General features: G+C 37.6%; 2 protein-coding genes across 5 annotated transcripts; both read left to right on the top strand.

Moving 5' to 3' along the window:
• Positions 1–520: 520 nt before the first annotated feature.
• Positions 521–6,610, top strand: ankrd46b (ankyrin repeat domain 46b). 2 transcript variants are annotated; one of them, XM_062993288.1, is made up of 4 exons: positions 521–592; positions 4,649–4,991; positions 5,077–5,235; positions 6,194–6,610. In XM_062993288.1, the coding sequence occupies exons 2-4, from the start codon at positions 4,681–4,683 to the stop codon at positions 6,408–6,410; spliced, it is 687 nt and encodes a 228-aa protein (XP_062849358.1). In that variant the 5' UTR covers positions 521–592; positions 4,649–4,680; the 3' UTR covers positions 6,411–6,610. The 2 variants fall into 2 exon arrangements, with proteins under 2 accessions (XP_062849358.1, XP_062849357.1); XM_062993287.1 differs by having other exon boundaries at positions 5,074–5,235.
• A 1,439-nt stretch (positions 6,611–8,049) lies between these two features.
• LOC134312364 (transmembrane protein 185A-like) lies at positions 8,050–16,167 on the top strand. 3 transcript variants are annotated; one of them, XM_062994251.1, is made up of 7 exons: positions 8,050–8,113; positions 11,200–11,376; positions 11,526–11,733; positions 12,569–12,652; positions 12,835–13,011; positions 13,251–13,374; positions 13,458–16,167. In XM_062994251.1, exons 1-7 carry the CDS (start codon positions 8,076–8,078, stop codon positions 13,700–13,702), a joined length of 1,053 nt encoding a protein of 350 aa, XP_062850321.1. In that variant the 5' UTR covers positions 8,050–8,075; the 3' UTR covers positions 13,703–16,167. The 3 variants fall into 3 exon arrangements, with proteins under 3 accessions (XP_062850321.1, XP_062850322.1, XP_062850323.1); XM_062994252.1 differs by lacking the exon at positions 12,569–12,652; XM_062994253.1 differs by lacking the exon at positions 8,050–8,113 and having other exon boundaries at positions 11,204–11,376; positions 11,528–11,733.
• The last annotated feature ends 1,157 nt before the right edge of the window (positions 16,168–17,324 follow it).

Genomic DNA, 17,324 nt, shown 5'->3' with positions numbered 1-17,324 from the left:
CGGGGCGCTGTTGGCTGGATATATTTTTGGTTGGTGGACTATTCTCAGTCCAGCAGTGACAGTGAGGTGTTTAAAAACTCCATCAGCATTGCTGTGTCTTATCCACTTATACCAGCACAACACACACTAACACACCACCAACATGTCAGTGTCACTGCAGTGCTGAGAATGATCCACCACCCAAGCAATACGTGGGGGTCCTGACCATTAAAGAACAGCATGAAAGGGGGCTAACAAAGCATGCAGAGAAACAGATGGACTGCAGTCAGTAGTTGTAGAACTACAATTATGGTTTTATGGCTGATCGGTGTATATGTATGTATGTATATATAAGTTGCCAGATGTCTCTGTGTTGCATCCACAATCCACACTGAAATTACCACTGACTACAATTACATTACACATGGACTGTTTACAGAAAGGGTACTCTCCGTTCCGGTAGATGGCAGTAGTGTATTTTAATAACAGTCAAGCATACACAATTCTGCAGCCGCTGTAGTGCTAATATAAATAAACAACACTTTCAACACCGAGCGTCTGCGATACAACCGCGGCACAACCATTTCTCACCTGTTTTGGTCTGTTAAAACAGGTAAAATAAGTTCAGCTGTGCACAGCAAGGGTACATTTGCTGTTAGTCAGAGCAGTTTTAAGCTTGGTTTTGTTATTTTACATCTAGTCAGTCAGCTAATATAATAGAAATCTGTCATATTTAATGCAAGTATTTTCATACTGCTGGCATGTGAAGTACAAACTCGAATTTAATCGAATTTAGCTATACTAGGGCGGAGCACTGGTCAAGCCTTGATTTTGTAAATACATTTAAAAATAATAATGTCACCAAACAAATATAGCATAAAATTACGATTTGTCAATTTTCGGTATTATATGTGGCAGTAGGGTTCATTTATTTATTCTCACCCTGCTTGCCCGAAAGCAATATTGTATCAATTCAAAAATTGTATATTCTCAGCTTTTACCATTTTTAAGTAAAAATGGTATTTTTGATATTTTTCAATCTGGCTTTAAGTCTATGCACAGCACTGAATCTGCTCTTCTGAAGGTGACAAATGACTTGCTACTTACTGTTGATGAGGGAAATTGTGCCATCCTCATTTTATTGGACCTTAGTTCTGCTTTTGATACTGTTGACCATGACATACTTGTTGGTCGCCTGGAAAAGTGGGTGGGGTTACAGGGAGAGGCCCTGAATTGGTTCATATCTTATTTTAAGAATAGAACTTTTTCAGTAAATATTAGCAGCTATTTCTCTTCTTTGCTAATGTCTCTTGTGGTGTTCCACAAGGGTTCATACTAGGGCCCCTCCTTTTTTCTCTCTATATGCTGCCATTAGGTCAAATAATTAGGAAGCACAATGTCAGCTTTCACCTGTATGCTGATGACATACAGCTTTATCTTCCCATTAGACCGAATGACAATGGCTTGTTAACGTCTCTTAGCAGTTGTCTTGAGGACATAAGGAGGTGGATGGCTGACAATTTTCTTCAGCTGAATGAAAGCAAGTCAGAAGTTATCGTTTTTGGGGGTCCTCATCACATCAATAGTGTCTCAAATAACCTTGGTCACTTGTCTACATGTGTCAAAACATCTGTGAGAAATCTTGGTGTTATCTTTGACTCTGGCCTCAGATTTGATAAACAAATCAACTCTGTGGTAAGGAATGGCTTCTTCCAGCTCAGAAATATTGCGAAGATTAAGCCTTTTCTCTGCTATTCTGACCTGGAAAAAGTTATTCATGCATTCATTTCTGCAAGAATTGACTACTGTAATTCTCTGTATATTGGGATTAATCAGTCTCTGTTGCGGCGCTTACAGGTAGTCCAGAATGCAGCAGCAAGGTTACTGACTAATACCAAGAAAAGAAACCATATTACACCCGTCCTTGTCTCACTACATTGGCTGCCTGTTCAGCACAGGATTCAGTTTAAAGGGCTTTTATTTGTTTTTAAAGCGCTTAATGGTCAAGCCCCGGCTTATCTCAGTGGTATGCTTTCTCCCGCAACCGCACAGCGATCTTTAAGATCAGCCACTCAGAACTTGTTGACCGTTCCTAGGGCTCGTTTGAAGCTAAAAGGTGATCGTGCATTTACAGTTTATGCTCCGAGGCTATGGAACACTCTACCTCCTACTATTCACCTACAAGCACCTTCGGCCGCTGTTTTTAAATCACTCCTAAAAACATACCTTTATAAGCTGGCATTTGAACAGTGAGGAGCTGTGGTAATTATAATTGTTTAGTCTATTTTTATCTGTTTTATTTTGTCTCTTACTCTTTATTTTTATTTGGTTTAACTTTTTTAACAATGTTGTCTTATGTATGCTTGTTTAATGTACAGCACTTTGGTCAACGTAAGTTGTTTTAAGAGTGCTTTATAAATAAAATTTACTTACTTGCTCACAATGTTTAAGTGACGTAATTAGGGAAGGGTTCTACTATCAGAAAGTCGCACCAAAGCAAAGGTCCATTTTTACATGCCTTTTTTAAGGGACAATCATGTCATGCAAGTTTTAGATTTTTAGTTATGTCTGCAACTCCTATTTTGTCTGTGACTGAATGACTGAAATGTATGCACTGACGAACCAAAACATTAGAACCACCCCGTATTTATTTATTAGGATTTTTACGCCATGTATTACTCACTTTGGTTACATTAATGACAGAAACGGTAGTTACTCGTTACACAAGATTAATCAGTTTCCAAGTTCAATGTCGAACACAGTCATGGACAATTTTGTATCTCCAATTCACCTGACTGCATGTCTTTGGACTGTGGGAGGAAACCGGAGTTCCCGAAGGAAACCCACGCAGACACAGGGAGAACATGCAAACTCCACACTGAAAGGACCCGGACTGCCCCACCTGGGGATCGAACCCAGGACCTTCTTGCTGTGAAGCGACAGTGCTACCCACTGAGCCACCGTGCCGCCCAACTACCCCGTAATACGTGCTTGGCAATTACCGTTTTATTAGAGTTGTGCATGTGACAGTCAGGGATATGTTTAATGTTGGGCTGATTGTAGTTACTCATAGTTTAAATGTTGAATGCATGCTGCAGATATGCACTCATCCACATGTTCTATCACCTCTTTGCTTTGGGCTGTGGGTTTGATTTGGTTATTTTGTTTATTTTATTAATTTCTGTTATTTTGGCCAGTCATAGTTTCTTTTCTTTTGTGGCAAACAAGCATCCTGCATGTTGGGTTTATTCTTCTCATTCTTGCAGGTATGGTTACAATTTTGAGTTTACTATGTATTTGTCTTTACATTAGGGACATGAAAGGGATGTACATGTTAGAGATCTGAAAGAAGTGTGAAAAATATGAAAAAAGAGAAAAAAACTTAAGAGGGCATATACACTGATCAGCCATAACATTAAAACCACCAACTTGTTTCTACACTCACTGTCCATTTGATCAGCTCCACTTACCATGTTTAAGCACATTGTAGTTCTACAATTACTGACTGTAGTCCATCTGTTTCTCTGCACGCTTTGTTAGCCCCCTTTCATGCTGTTCTTCAATGGTCAGGACTCTCCCAGGACCACTACAGAGTAGGTATTACTTGGGTGGTGGATCATTTAGACCACTGCAGTGACACTGACATGTTGGTGGTGTGTTAGTGTGTGTTGTGCTGGTATGAGTGGATAAGACACAGCAGCGCTGCTGGAGTTTTTAAACATCTTACTGTCACTGCTGGACTAAGAATATCCAGCCAACAGCGCCCTGTGGGCAGCGTCCTGTGACCACTGATGAAGGTCTAAAAGATGACCAACTCAAACGACAGCAATAGATGAGCGATCGTCTCTGACTTTACATCTACAAGGTGGACCAACTAGGTAGGAGTGTCTAATAGAGTGGACAGTGAGTGGACCTAGTACTTAAAAACTCCAGCTGTGCTTCTCTGTCTGATCCAGTTGTAGCCTAGTGGTTAAGGTACTGGTCCAGTAATCAGAAGGTTGGCGGTTCAAGCCTCACCACTGCCAGGTTGCCACTGTTGGGCCCTTGAGCAAGGCCCTTAACCCTCAATTGCTTAGAGTGGACAGTGTGTCCACTCTAAGTGTGTCATACTGTCACAGTACTGTAAGTCGCTTTGGATAAAAGCATCTGCTAAATGCTGAAAATGTAAATGATCCATTCATACCAGCACAACACACACTAACACACCACCATGTCATTGTCAGTGCAGTGCTGAGAATGATCCACCACCTAAATAATACCTGCCCTGTGGTGGTCTTGTGGGTGTCCTGACTATTGAACAACAGGGCGAAAGCAGGTTAAAAAAAAGTATGTAGAGAAACAGATGGACTACAGTCAGTAATTGTAGAACTACAAAGTGCTTCTATATGGTAAGTGGAGCTGATAAAATGGACAGTGAGTGTAGAAACAAGGAGGTGGTTTTAATGTTATGGCTGATCAGTGTATTTTACTTTATTTTTGGGGTTATGTTAAAGAAATTAAAGGAACTTTTTTAGAAAGGTTCATTAGTTTTTAAGCACCTTACATTTACAATATTGCTATTATGATCTCTACACTTGAAAACTTTTGGAGCCATATTTAAACAACCTTCCAATGTTCCAAAATCATCAGTACAAATACAATTTAACTCATTTGATTTTGTGGCCTTTAGGTACGCTGGAATATTCAGAGACCCTCTCCGACATGTCCTATGTCTTCATCAGTGATACCTCACAGACTAACGTGCCATTACTCCAGGCGTGCATTGATGGGGACCTGCCATTTGCCAGGCGCCTTCTTGAGACAGGCTGTGACCCTAATATCCGGGACAGCCGGGGTCGCACTGGCCTCCACCTAGCAGCAGCACGAGGCAATGTGGACATCTGTTGCTTCTTACACAAGTTTGGGGCAGATTTGCTAGCCACTGATTATCAAGGCAACACCGCTCTGCACCTGTGTGGACATGTTGATACCATTCAGTTTCTTGTTTCCAATGGTCTCAAGATAGACATTTGGTGAGATATTAAGAACTTTAATCTTAAGTGGCCAGTAATTAGTAACACAATTTAGTTAAATATATATATTTTTGTGTTTAAGCAGTAATCATAATGGGTCAACTCCTCTGGTGCTGGCCAAGAGGAGAGGGGTAAATAAAGATGCTATTCGGCTACTGGAGGGCCTGGAAGAGCAGGAGGTGAAGGGTTTTAACAGAGGCTCCCATTCCAAACTAGAAACCATGCAAATGGCAGAGAATGAGAGGTAAGTGGAAAAGTTTCCAGAAAGAGTTACCAGATGTAATTTGTCTTAAGAGGTAAAACAATATGAAATAAAAATGATGTTTGATGGCTGAAGTTTTTTCCAATAAATTGTATTTTTACGTCCATAAGCGACCACAGAGAAACCCCTATTCTGGACAGTTTAGAAATTTCTTTGACATCTCATCAATGGTAACATTTTGATTAGTCCCATCTTTTCACTGTGTTCTTAAATCCCTCCTTATGAAGGCTTTAAAGTCTACATGATTTTTCTTCTACGAGTGTCATGTTATCCACATGTCAAAGGTTATTGCTTCCACCAATCTTGAATCTTTAACCATCTTCCTCTAATCCTCCTTTTCTTATTATATGTTTAGTGTACAGGTTAAACAGGAATGGTGACAGGAATTTGCCACTGTGTAACCAGTCTGTTTTTCCATATCCTGTCATGACTGTGGCTTGTTGATTAGTGTAGAGATTCCATATTAGAATATTAAAATGCTCTTGTATTCCAGTTTTGTTTTTTTTGAGGACAGTCTATATTTTTTTCAGTTGGGAAAATCAGCAAGGCCCTTTACTCTTTTTGCATTGTATTTAGTCATGATTATAGGTTGCTTTGGATAAAAGCGTCTTCTAAATGCCATAAGTTGCATCTACAGTCTACAGTGTAATTTTGTTTTAGCTGTTCCTAACACAGTTTACACCATGTTTGGTGTTTTTTTATTAGTGTTCAGAGTTCTCCCTCAAAAAGCTGGTCTCCACAACAAAGTCTGTGTAAGATTGCTTAAGCTTGTGGCATGCGTTTGAAACAAATGCGAAAACTTAAATCTTATAGCTCTAGTGTAAACTGAGTACACAAAACATTTCTTACTATTAAACATGTTTGCTTTACAATGAAAGTGTTTAAACAATGTGTATCTAAACTCTTTGAATGGTAATTCTTATCATTTGTTAATTGCTAGTGCAATGGAGAGCCATTCACTATTGAACCCCAACCTGCAGAACAGTGAGAGTGTGCTGTCCAGCTTCCGCACCACCTGGCAGGAGTTTGTGGAGGATCTGGGTTTCTGGAGGGTTCTGCTTCTTTTAGTGGTCATTGCCTTGCTCTCTCTTGGTATTGCTTACTATGTGAGTGGGGTACTACCCTTCTCTGCTAGCCAGCTGGAGCTGGTCCATTAAGAGCCCTGTTAACATTTGGTTTTTTATCTAATCTTGGATCAGTTGTGTTTAAAATGATTAATAATTTCCTTGTTTTATTGTCATTAATTTATTATAAATTCCTTTGGAGTAATTGTTGAGATTAACAGTACATTGAACTAAAATGATCTGACAGAGACTACTGTTTTTCTAAAAGTTTTAAAAGAATGTTGCAAGATAAATGCTAGTGCTAAAAGGAATTTTATGAATGTTAGTCTTACTTTAAATGAATGTACTGTACATTAATTTAGAGACTATTCACTGATTTCTTCTTAATTGTTTTTTGTCTTTTGGTTTTGCCTATTTAAGGATATATTAGGCTATTCTTTACCAGAACTATTAACATTTTGTATATCGGTTAGTTAAAAACGTTTAGTTTGAGTGTCATGTCATTTTTGTATGCTTAATGTATTTTAACTTTCTACTCGTGTTTGAAAAAAAACAAAAAACAATGTGAAATGTGTTGTATCTTCTATAATGTTGTACCATGTATACACCATTAGAATGTATAACTGTGAATTTTATTGTTAATTTATATGTTTAATTTACATTCTTTTCATTTAACTTGTTTTTTATTTGTTATGGTTTGACCACTTCAGTCAGTTTAATACCAGTATGTTGTATTTATATGTACATTTTACTAACTTCTCTTTTTATCTTTCTTTGTCTGTGTATGAATATGGAACACTGGCAGCCTAGAAAAGGCTTGTTGTTATTTTAGGAGTAGGTGCACCTCAACACTTTATTGTTTTCAGTCTATTCTTTGTATCTGTAGGGTATGTGCACCAAAGACAATAATTGAAACACATTGTGTTGTTAAGAAGAAAGGGAAAACCTTGCTTATAATGACTTGCTTAAATTGTTGGCAAAATGTCATTATTCAATGATTGCTCAAATAAGATAATGAGCAAATAAAGTAATCGATTAGAAGTGATTTTAAAGTAAACACACTTTGTTTTCTTCCCATTACTTGTGAACCTGCTGAAATGATGTCTCCAGATGTCACACATTTGTTACAGATGCAGATGGTGATTATGCTAAAACATTATTTCTTTAATGTTACATTGTGTTACAGAAGATTTAACATATAATTTTTATTGTGTTTGTGCAAATCTGATTGTATTAAGCAGTGTTTATGCTCTTTAAACACGCAGTACTTAACTTTTGTTACAGATTAACACAAAAAAAGAAGTTAAACCTTATTCAAGGTCAAGGTCCCTGAACAGGAAGGATGGGGGGTAATGGCGGGAGCCAAATTGATCACATATCACTTGCCACTTAGCATATTAAAACTGTGTTATAACGTTTTATTTATTTTTTAGCATTGTACCTTTACCTTTCTACATAAATGTCCATTTGATTAAGTTGCACCAGTGTATACGTGTGTGTGTTAATTATGTAACATTGTCTAAACCCAACACTTACTATTCTTTATCAATAAAAAAAACTTGTGTTCTCCTTTATTAATAAGTATTAAAATAAATACAGACTTTTACCGTATTCTGGGGCTTTTATCTTATTTTAGCGGAAACGGAAACCGCTATTCAAAACAATGCTGGTTATCCGACCAACGGTGTATATAAATAATTGTTTACATTTTTAACAATGGTTTCGTAGTGTTGATTTAAATCTTAAATCCTTTAAATCATGAATTTAAAAGGATTGTTTCAGGATTTTAATCCAAGGTAAGTAAAAATACAAATGTTTGGGGATGAAAATATCTAACGAGCTGATGTTACACATGTAACTTTAAACTGATGTAGGCAGAGACAGTGAACCTTTCTGTGTAATTAATGATGTAATTACACGGTAAACATATGGACTGTACAAAACAAACAGGTTTACGCAGTTACATTTTGTATTGTCTTCTGTCTGTTTATAAAATGTGGACAGTAGCAGTACTACAAGAAAATAATTCAGTTCATGTTAGTTAATATTCCTGTGCTACGGCGTAATTTGACTTGATGAAATATTGTGTTCGTCCAACAATTTGGGAATGCACTTAAGTTTTGGCATATCGTTGCCCTGTGCACAAATCACCACTAGAAATGTATACATGCACACTGCCATTTCCTGACTTTAAATTTTGGTTTGAAAGTCTGGGACTTAAGTGGTAATTAAAGTACAGTACACTGAAATGTGACTTGGCACACTATAATGTTGGAAGTAAAAGATGAGTAAATGATGGATGAATGGATGCTCATTCTCAGCAACAATACTCAGATAGGTGTGGCATCTAAACAATGCTTGATTAATATCAGGGGCCCAGTGTGTGCCAAAAACAATTTCCACACTATTACACAATCACCAATGTCAGACTAAGCTGCTGACAGAAGGTTTGGCTCCATGAATTATTATCCTGTTATGTGATCCTATGCTGTTTCGTTTCAGTCAACCTGTGTCCATTGTAGTTTGTCCTTGGCTGACCGGAGTGGAACTTGATGTGATCTTCCATTGTTCCATTGCCTCAAAAAATGTTTTTCCATGTTGTATGTTATGAAGTGGTTTTTGTTCGTCACAGTCATAAAGACTGGTTATTTGAGTTACCATTGCCATTCAGTCTGCTCAAAACAATCTGATTATTCTTCTCTGACTTCTCACCAGAACAAGGTTTTTTAGGGGCGTGAGCGTGGCACAATTGTTTAATCCACTAGCCCACCACCACATAGAGATAGAGATCTCAAATTAGAATCTCAGAGGTGGCCTGTAATCTTACAGTTGGATATGTCTCAATGACGTTCTTCATTAGTGAATGAAAACGTGATATCTGCTGACTATTTAATGCATGTGCACAACTGCCTGAGAATTTACAGATGGCATTATGTAACTCTGTGTATGCAATACCTGAATAGAAGTGGCTGGTGACTGCACACATGTCAAACAGGGTATACAGTGGGGCTAAAAAGTATTTAGTCAGCCACTGATTGTGCATGTTCTCCTACTTAGAAAGATGAGAGAGGTCTGTAATTTTCATCATAGGTACACTTCAACTATGAGTGTACTTCAAAAAAATCCAGGAAATCACATTGTAGGATTTTTAAAGAATTTATTTGTAAATTATGGTGGAAAATAAGTATTTGGTCAATAACAAACAAGCAAGATTTCTGGCTCTCACAGACCTGTAACTTATTCTTTAAGAAGCTCTTCTGTCCTCCACTCGTTACCTGTATTAATGGCACCTGTTTGACCTCGTTATCTGTATAAAAGACACCTGTCCACAGCCTCAAACAGTCAACCATGGCCAAGACCAAAGAGCTGTCGAAGGACACCAGGAAGAAAACTGTAGACCTGCACCAGGCTGGGAAGAGTGAATCTACAATAGGCAAGCAGGTTGGTGTGAATAAATCAACTGTGGTAGCAATTGTAAGAAAATGGAAGGCATACAAGACCATTAATAATCTCCCTCGATCCCGTGGGGTCAAAATGATCATGAGAACGGTGAGCAAAAATCCCAGAACTACACGGAGGGACCTGATGAATGACCTGCAGAGAGCTGGGACCAAAGTAACAAAGGCTACCATCAGTAACACACTACGCCGAGAGGGACTCAAATCCTGCAGTGCCAGGCATGTCCCCCTGCTTAAGCCAGTACATGTCCAGGCCCGTCTGAAGTTTGCCAGAGAGCATATGGATGATCCAGAAAAGGATTGGGAGAATATCATGTGGTCAGATGAAACCAAAATGGAACTTTTTGGTAAAAACTCAACTCGTCGTGTTTGGAGGAAGAAGAAAAACCCAAGAACACCATACCTACTGTGAAGCATGGGGGTGGAAACATCATGCTTTGGGGCTGTTTTTCTGCAAAGGGGACAGGACGACTGATCCGTGTTAAGGGAAGAATGAACGGGGCCATGTATCGTGAGATTTTAAGCCAAAACCTCCTTCCATCAGTGAGAGCATTGAAGATGGAACGTGGCTGGGTCTTCCAGCATGACAATGATCCCAAACACACCGCTCGGGCAACGAAGGAGTGGCTCCATAAAAAGCATTTCAAGTCTCCAGACCTCAACCCCATAGACAATTTGTGGAGTCCGTGTTACCCAGCGACAGCCCCAAAACATCACTGCTCTAGAGGAGATCTGCATGGAGGAATGGGCCAAAATACCAGCTACAGTGTGTGCAAACCTGGTGAAGACTTACAGGAAACGTTTGACCTCTGTCATTGCCAACAAAGGTTATGTTACAAAGTATTGAGTTGAACTTTTGTTATTGACCAAATACTTATTTTCCACCATAATTTACAAATAAATTCTTTAAAAATCCTACAATGTGATTTCCTGGATTTTTTTTTTCTCATTTTGTCTCTCATAGTTGAAGTGTACCTATGATGAAAATTACAGACCTCTCTCATCTTTCTAAGTAGGAGAACCTGCACAATCAGTGGCTGACTAAATACTTTTGGGCCCCACTGTATGCTATGACTACATTAAAAACAAAACGGGGTGAGCTTTTTAAGCATGCAAAACTGTCACTTATTGCATTTTTCTGTTGTATCAATTTACAGGCTGTTGTACAAGGAAGCCCATCTAACACAGTACTGTCAAAGTGAATCAGATCACAAATTTTCCCCATACTGATAATTAAACAGTAAATGCAGTCCCTCACCTGTGCTATAAAAAAATACACATTGTGATGTTGCTGTCTGACTGACTGAATAATTATTAATAACCAGCTGTATGTAATCTAATGGTGTATGGAATTTAATGTTATTGGACTCTCAGCTAGCATCGTTGACCATGTAATTCAACATTTTGTCCTTTCTTTGTCACAGCAAGTTCCTCATATATGTCTCCCTTCTGCTGTTCTCTGTGTTGCTGGCTCTGAAACTTGATGGAGTTATCCATGCTAGCTACTGGGCTGTTTTTACACCTATCTGGCTATGGAAACTTATGGTTGTCATTGGAGCCTCCATTGGTACTGGTGTGTGGGCTTGCAACCCCCACTACAGGTGTGTTGCATGACATAAACAAAACTTTAACTGCTGTTAGCAAACTAAACAGTTCTAGCTCTCTAGCTTTTTTCAGGTGAAATTTCTGAAGGTCTTGCTAACTTTTGTTATTCTTATTTATACATATATGTACGTGTGTGCTCTCTCAGAGCTGAAGGAGGGATGGGTGTGGAGTTCAAGGCTATGTTAATAGCAGTGGCCATTCACATTCTGCTGTTGATGTTTGAAGTGCTGGTGTGTGACAGGATTGAAAGGGGCACCTACTACTGGCTGTTTGTCTTTATGCCCCTCTTCTTCGCCTCTCCTTTATCAGTGGCTGCTTGTGTGTGGGGATTTCGCCATGACCGCACATTGGAGGTATTAAATAAGACATGCACTTCAGACATTGCAGTATAAATACTTAAAGTAAAATAAAACAAACCCTTTTACTGGCTATGTTGACATTTAAACCTTTTCATTGCAAATTAATGGGAATTCTGGATCATTTTTGATTTTCTAATATTTCTTATGTACATTTTTACTGATGCATAAAAATGTGTAAAATGTAAAATATTTAAGTCACTTTGTTAGCAATTTCCCTAAATACAAATACATACACCCAATAAATTAAAATTTAATGTTTATGCTGTGTTTTCAATCCTCAGTACCATTTTATATTACAGCAGCTCAGAATGTGTTAAAACAAAGATACTTTTTACTCTTACACTCTGTAACTATCAATTAAAGACAGTTTAGTTAAAAGCAACTGGTATAAATGCCTGTTCTTCTCACTTAACTTGATAAAGTAAATGTTCTAAGTTTTTTTTAGAATATAGGACATGTAACATCAAATATCACTTAATTATTGGTCAAATATTTGCATTCATTTAATGCCTGTAATATTTAAATTTGCCCATACACATGTAATATTATTGAGTTTCATCTGGTATGTAACTATGTACCTGTCAGTGTAACTAGTGTAAATGCAAAAATCTTAGTTTTTAAGGTCTAATTGATATTAGTGTTAGCAAACTCTAAACATGGCTATTATGTTCTATTCATCAGAATTAATCACTGTTTATATACAAATTGAATGTAATTTTTTTATCCTATTTATTATACACACATATTTACTGAACAATTCTCATGCCTTATAACATGGTTCTTTTTTCTCTCTGTTTTCTTTCTATCTCTCTCTGACTATCAATTTCAGCTGGAGATAATGTGCTCAGTAAACATTCTGCAGTTCATTTTTATTGCCTTACGACTGGACAGAATTATCACTTGGGACTGGCTGGTAGGAACCAGTTCAGACTAACATGCATTAGGCACTTTAAATATGCTACTATGCAATGTGATTAACAATGGGAAATGATTAATAATAATATGTAAAATAATAAATGATGAATAATAAAAATGTCTTAATGCACAGCAGATGAATTAGGTCACTAAATCATATAGCTGTTCTGTTACATCTAGGTGGTGTGTGTGCCATTGTGGATCCTTATGTCATTCCTGTGTCTGGTTGTGCTGTACTATATTATCTGGTCTATGCTCTTCCTCCGCTCTATGGATATCATTGCAGAGCAGCGGCGCACTTACATCACCATGGCTGTAAGCTGGATTACCATTGTGGTGCCACTCCTCATCTTTGAGGTGCCTTTTTAATTGGACTTATATTTAAGTACTTAAAACTGAATTTCCTGTCACTGATGTAAATAATATTTGGGTTAATCTCTCTTTAAATGCATGAAAGCATGTTCATTTAAAATGTTGCCAAAATTTGGCAGGCTTTAAAATGGATTTATTAAGATTGGCAGTTAAACACATAAGGTATTGCACATAAAACTAACATCATTATCTATCTTGGATTTAATTTTTTTTTCTTCCCACAGATTCTGCTGGTTCATAAGCTGGATGGACATAACAACTTAAGTTATGTGTCTCTCTTTGTGCCTTTATGGGTCTCATTGGTCACTCTTATGGCCAGCACGTTTGGACAGAAGGGCAGCAATCACTGTGTGTAATCATAAATCTGTTTTACAAGTAATGTCATACATTTTACAATTTATAATTAATCATATTGCTGTACTGTTACACAGGGTGGTTTGGTATCCGCAAAGACTTCTGCCACTTTCTGCTGGAAATTTTTCCCCTTCTGCGAGAGTATGGCAACATCTCCTACAACCTACAGCAAGTCGACTCTGATGCTTTGGAGGATACACCTACTGTCCCTGAACCATTGAAAATCCCTCCTATGTTTTTCCACAAAGGTGTGGAGATTATGTCATTTCCTGGTAAATACTTTGACCCTCCACCCAAACTTTGTATAGACATTCCTGACTGACCGTCGTAATAGCCTGAACAGGTGTTATGAAAAATGCTGTAGTAAATTATTATTGTACATACACTGAAAAAACATTGGATAAAATTGACCATAACAGAGAGATTGTTTCATTTATGGAGTTAGTATGCCACTACTCCTTAAGACAGTGGTCGATGACCACCTTACTAATACTAACTATACTGTTTTATTGAAATGCCACTATAGTGCCATGAAAAGTGAAAAAAATCTTTCTGATATTGTTTTGCATATTTGTCACAATAAATTTTAAATATTCCTACAAAAATGTAAAATAAGAAAAGCAGAACATTAGAGAACAAAATGCAGTGTTCACAGTATTTTATTTATTAAATGAAAATAGTTACGGGTCACATTCACTGATGAGGCAAAACATTAGGACCACCCCCAAAAATGTGCTTGGCAATTTGTTTTATGTAACGATTGTGCATGTCACAATTAAGGAAGTATTAAATGTTGGGCCGATGTTATTCATATTACACGTATTTAATGCAGCAGATTAGAGCAGGTGTAACGACTTGTGACTTTGATAGTGGTCAGATAGACAACTGGGTTGAACTATCCCAAAAACACCAAAATATGCTTGTAGGCAGCTGTGGTGAGTACCCACACACAGTGGTCAGAGGAGGGACAATCCACAAACTTACAACAGGATGTTGGGTGGCCAAGATTCATTGATGCCAAAGGGTAGGAAGGCTATTGCATGTACTTTGTGTTTACTTGCTACTGTGGCTCAAATTGCATTGGTCTCTTCTGTGTATGTATCTGCGTAGTCGCAGGCCTGCCAAAGGGCTCATCATTGAAAGTGCTTAGGCATCAGAATTGGACATTGTAACAAGCTTATGTGGATGTCTACACATGTGTGCATCATTTAGCGGTGGAAGAAATGGCACTAGAAACCACTGTAAGATGATCTATCTCACAGCATACAGAAGCTGAAGGACCTGCTGGTAATGTCCTGGTACCAGATATCACAGGACTCCATCAGATTTCGTGTTAAGTTCATGACTCAGCAAATCAAAGCAGTTTTGACAGAAACTTTGGTGGGTGGTCCTAATATATTGGCTCATCTGTGAATATCACTTGTGGAAACAGTGATATACATCAAACTTGTGACTCCTTTAGCAGAAATAACCAAAACCACACATATGTATAGTGCTACGCAATGCATAAAATACAGCTGAGCTTGTTGCCAGCTGGTGTGGTGCCTCCTGTATTCCTTAGTGAACTGAATTTTATGGCTAAATCAAAATCAAATATTTCTTCTTTGAATTCTACAGATTTTTGACCTGGAAATAGTCTGAATACTTTGCTAATACAGTAAGCAACTAATATAAACATTAATGTCTCCTTCTGATTGATTACAATTCACAATTAAATGACACATGATCTGTACACATTTTACCTAGAATACAATTTTTGTGATGTTTTTAAACATAAAATCAAATAAATCCAAATCCCACACCTTACTTCTACTTACACATCTGTGTAGGTTCGCTCCAAGGCAGATTACTGCATAGCAAAGGTTGTCTCACTGCTGTGTAAAAAGTTCCATCTAGCTCCATTGTTGTATTCATTAATTGCTTTTTTATGTTTTTTATGCATATACAATAAATTCAGAAAGTATATAGACCCCTATACTTTTTGCATGTTTTTCGCGTTGTGGATTTGATTTTTAATGGATATAATGGACTTTTTATTTATCATTCTACACTTGGTCACCCATAATGATAAACTAAAAACATATATATATATTATGTCCAATCATTTCCAGCTGCAGGACAGGGACTGCATGTACCTTACAGTAATTTGGAGTCTCACAGCAAATGGGTCTGAAATTTTGAAGTTTGAAGTGTAAATTAATGGGTAAACATAGCAATTATCTCCATTCTTGATTAAATCATCATCACAATAGCAAAAGGTCTGAATACTTTCTGAATCCAATGCAAATTCCTACATTGTACATAAAGTATCTGATTTTAATTTATTTAATTACACACTTTAAGGGAAACCCCACTGGTTGGTGGTATGGTAAATTTATTCAAATCAAATCTTTTACAATAAAGAAAATGCAGGATGTACAAGTTTGAGATCATGTTTAGCAGGTCTGAGTCTCAAAAACATGTTGCTGTCTTAACTGGACCAATTCTAAGAGTTCCTTTTATTCCAATATTAGTAGAAACCAACAGTGAACCATTTTGCCACTTGTTAAAATACTTTCTTAACTGTTATCATTTAACTGCTGGTCTTATTAAAAACCTATTTAATGCCAGAAGCTATGCATCTGCATGTTACTGTACATTCTGAATCTTTTTGTAATTAATGTAAACCTGACAGTAAGGTTTTGTCCTTACTCATTCTTACTGCCCTCTAGTATTTGACATGTACTCTTTGGATTTTCAAAGTTTCTGCAATTTCCTTCGGGATCAATAAAGTCTTATCTTATCTTATCTTAATACAGTTGTGTTCAAAATAATAGCAGTGTGTTTAAAAAAGTGAATAAAGCTCAGAATTTTTATTTATAATAAAATAAGCTTTTATTTTAATACACACAAATGCATTGACAACACTGCACATTCTTTTCCAAATCAAAACATGAATTAAAATTGATCAAATGTGTTATTACTTTACAGAAAGTGAAGAAAAGGGAATATTAGGCTGTTCAAAAAAATAGCAGTGTCTGCATTTTTCTCTACAAACTCAAACATTTACTGTTTAAACTGAAAAATGCTTCAATATTTAGCTTTCCTGTAAACCACTAAACTAATAATCAGTTGTATAACCACTGTTTCTGAGAATTGCTTCACATCTGTTTCATGAAGTTAACCAACTTCTGGCACCTGTGAACAGGTATTCCAGCCCAGGACGATTGGACCACATTCCACAATTCCTCTGCGTTTCTTGGTTTTGCCTCAGAAACAGCATTTTTGATGTCACCCCACAAGTTTTCTATTGGTTTAAGGTCCGGAGATTGGGCTGGCCAGTCCATAACATTAATCTTGTTGGTCTGAAACCAAGATGTTGCACGCTTACTGGTGTGTTTGGGGTCATTGTCTTGTTGAAACATCCATTTCAAGGGCATTTCCTCTTTGGCATGAGGCAACATGACCTCTTCAAGTATTTGGATGTATTCAAACTGATCCATGATCCCTGGTATGCGATAAATAGGCCTGACACCATAGTATGAGAAACATCCCCATATCATGATGCTTGTGCCACCATGCTTCACTGTCTTCACAGTGTACTGTGGCTTAAATTCAGTGTTCGGGGGTCGTCTGACAAACTGTCTGCAGCCACTAGACCCAAAAAGAACGATCTTGCTTTCATCAGTCCACAAAATGTTGCACCATTTCTCTTTAGGCCAGTGAATGTGTTCTTTGGCAAATTGTAACCTCTTCAGCACATGTCGTTTTTGCAACAATGGGACTTTGCGGGGGCTTCTTGCCGATAGCTTGGCTTCACACAGGCGTCTTCTAACTGTCACAGTACTCACAGGTAACTTTAGACCTTCTTTGATCTCCCTGGAGCTGATCATTGGCTGAGTCTTTGCCATTTTGGCTATTCTTCAATCCATCCAAATGGTAGTTTTCCATTTTCTTCCACGTCT

This window comes from Trichomycterus rosablanca, chromosome 4, assembly GCF_030014385.1.
Source record: "Trichomycterus rosablanca isolate fTriRos1 chromosome 4, fTriRos1.hap1, whole genome shotgun sequence".
NCBI classification, from domain to species: Eukaryota; Metazoa; Chordata; class Actinopteri; order Siluriformes; family Trichomycteridae; genus Trichomycterus; species Trichomycterus rosablanca.
This window is presented reverse-complemented; position numbering and strand designations above follow the sequence as displayed.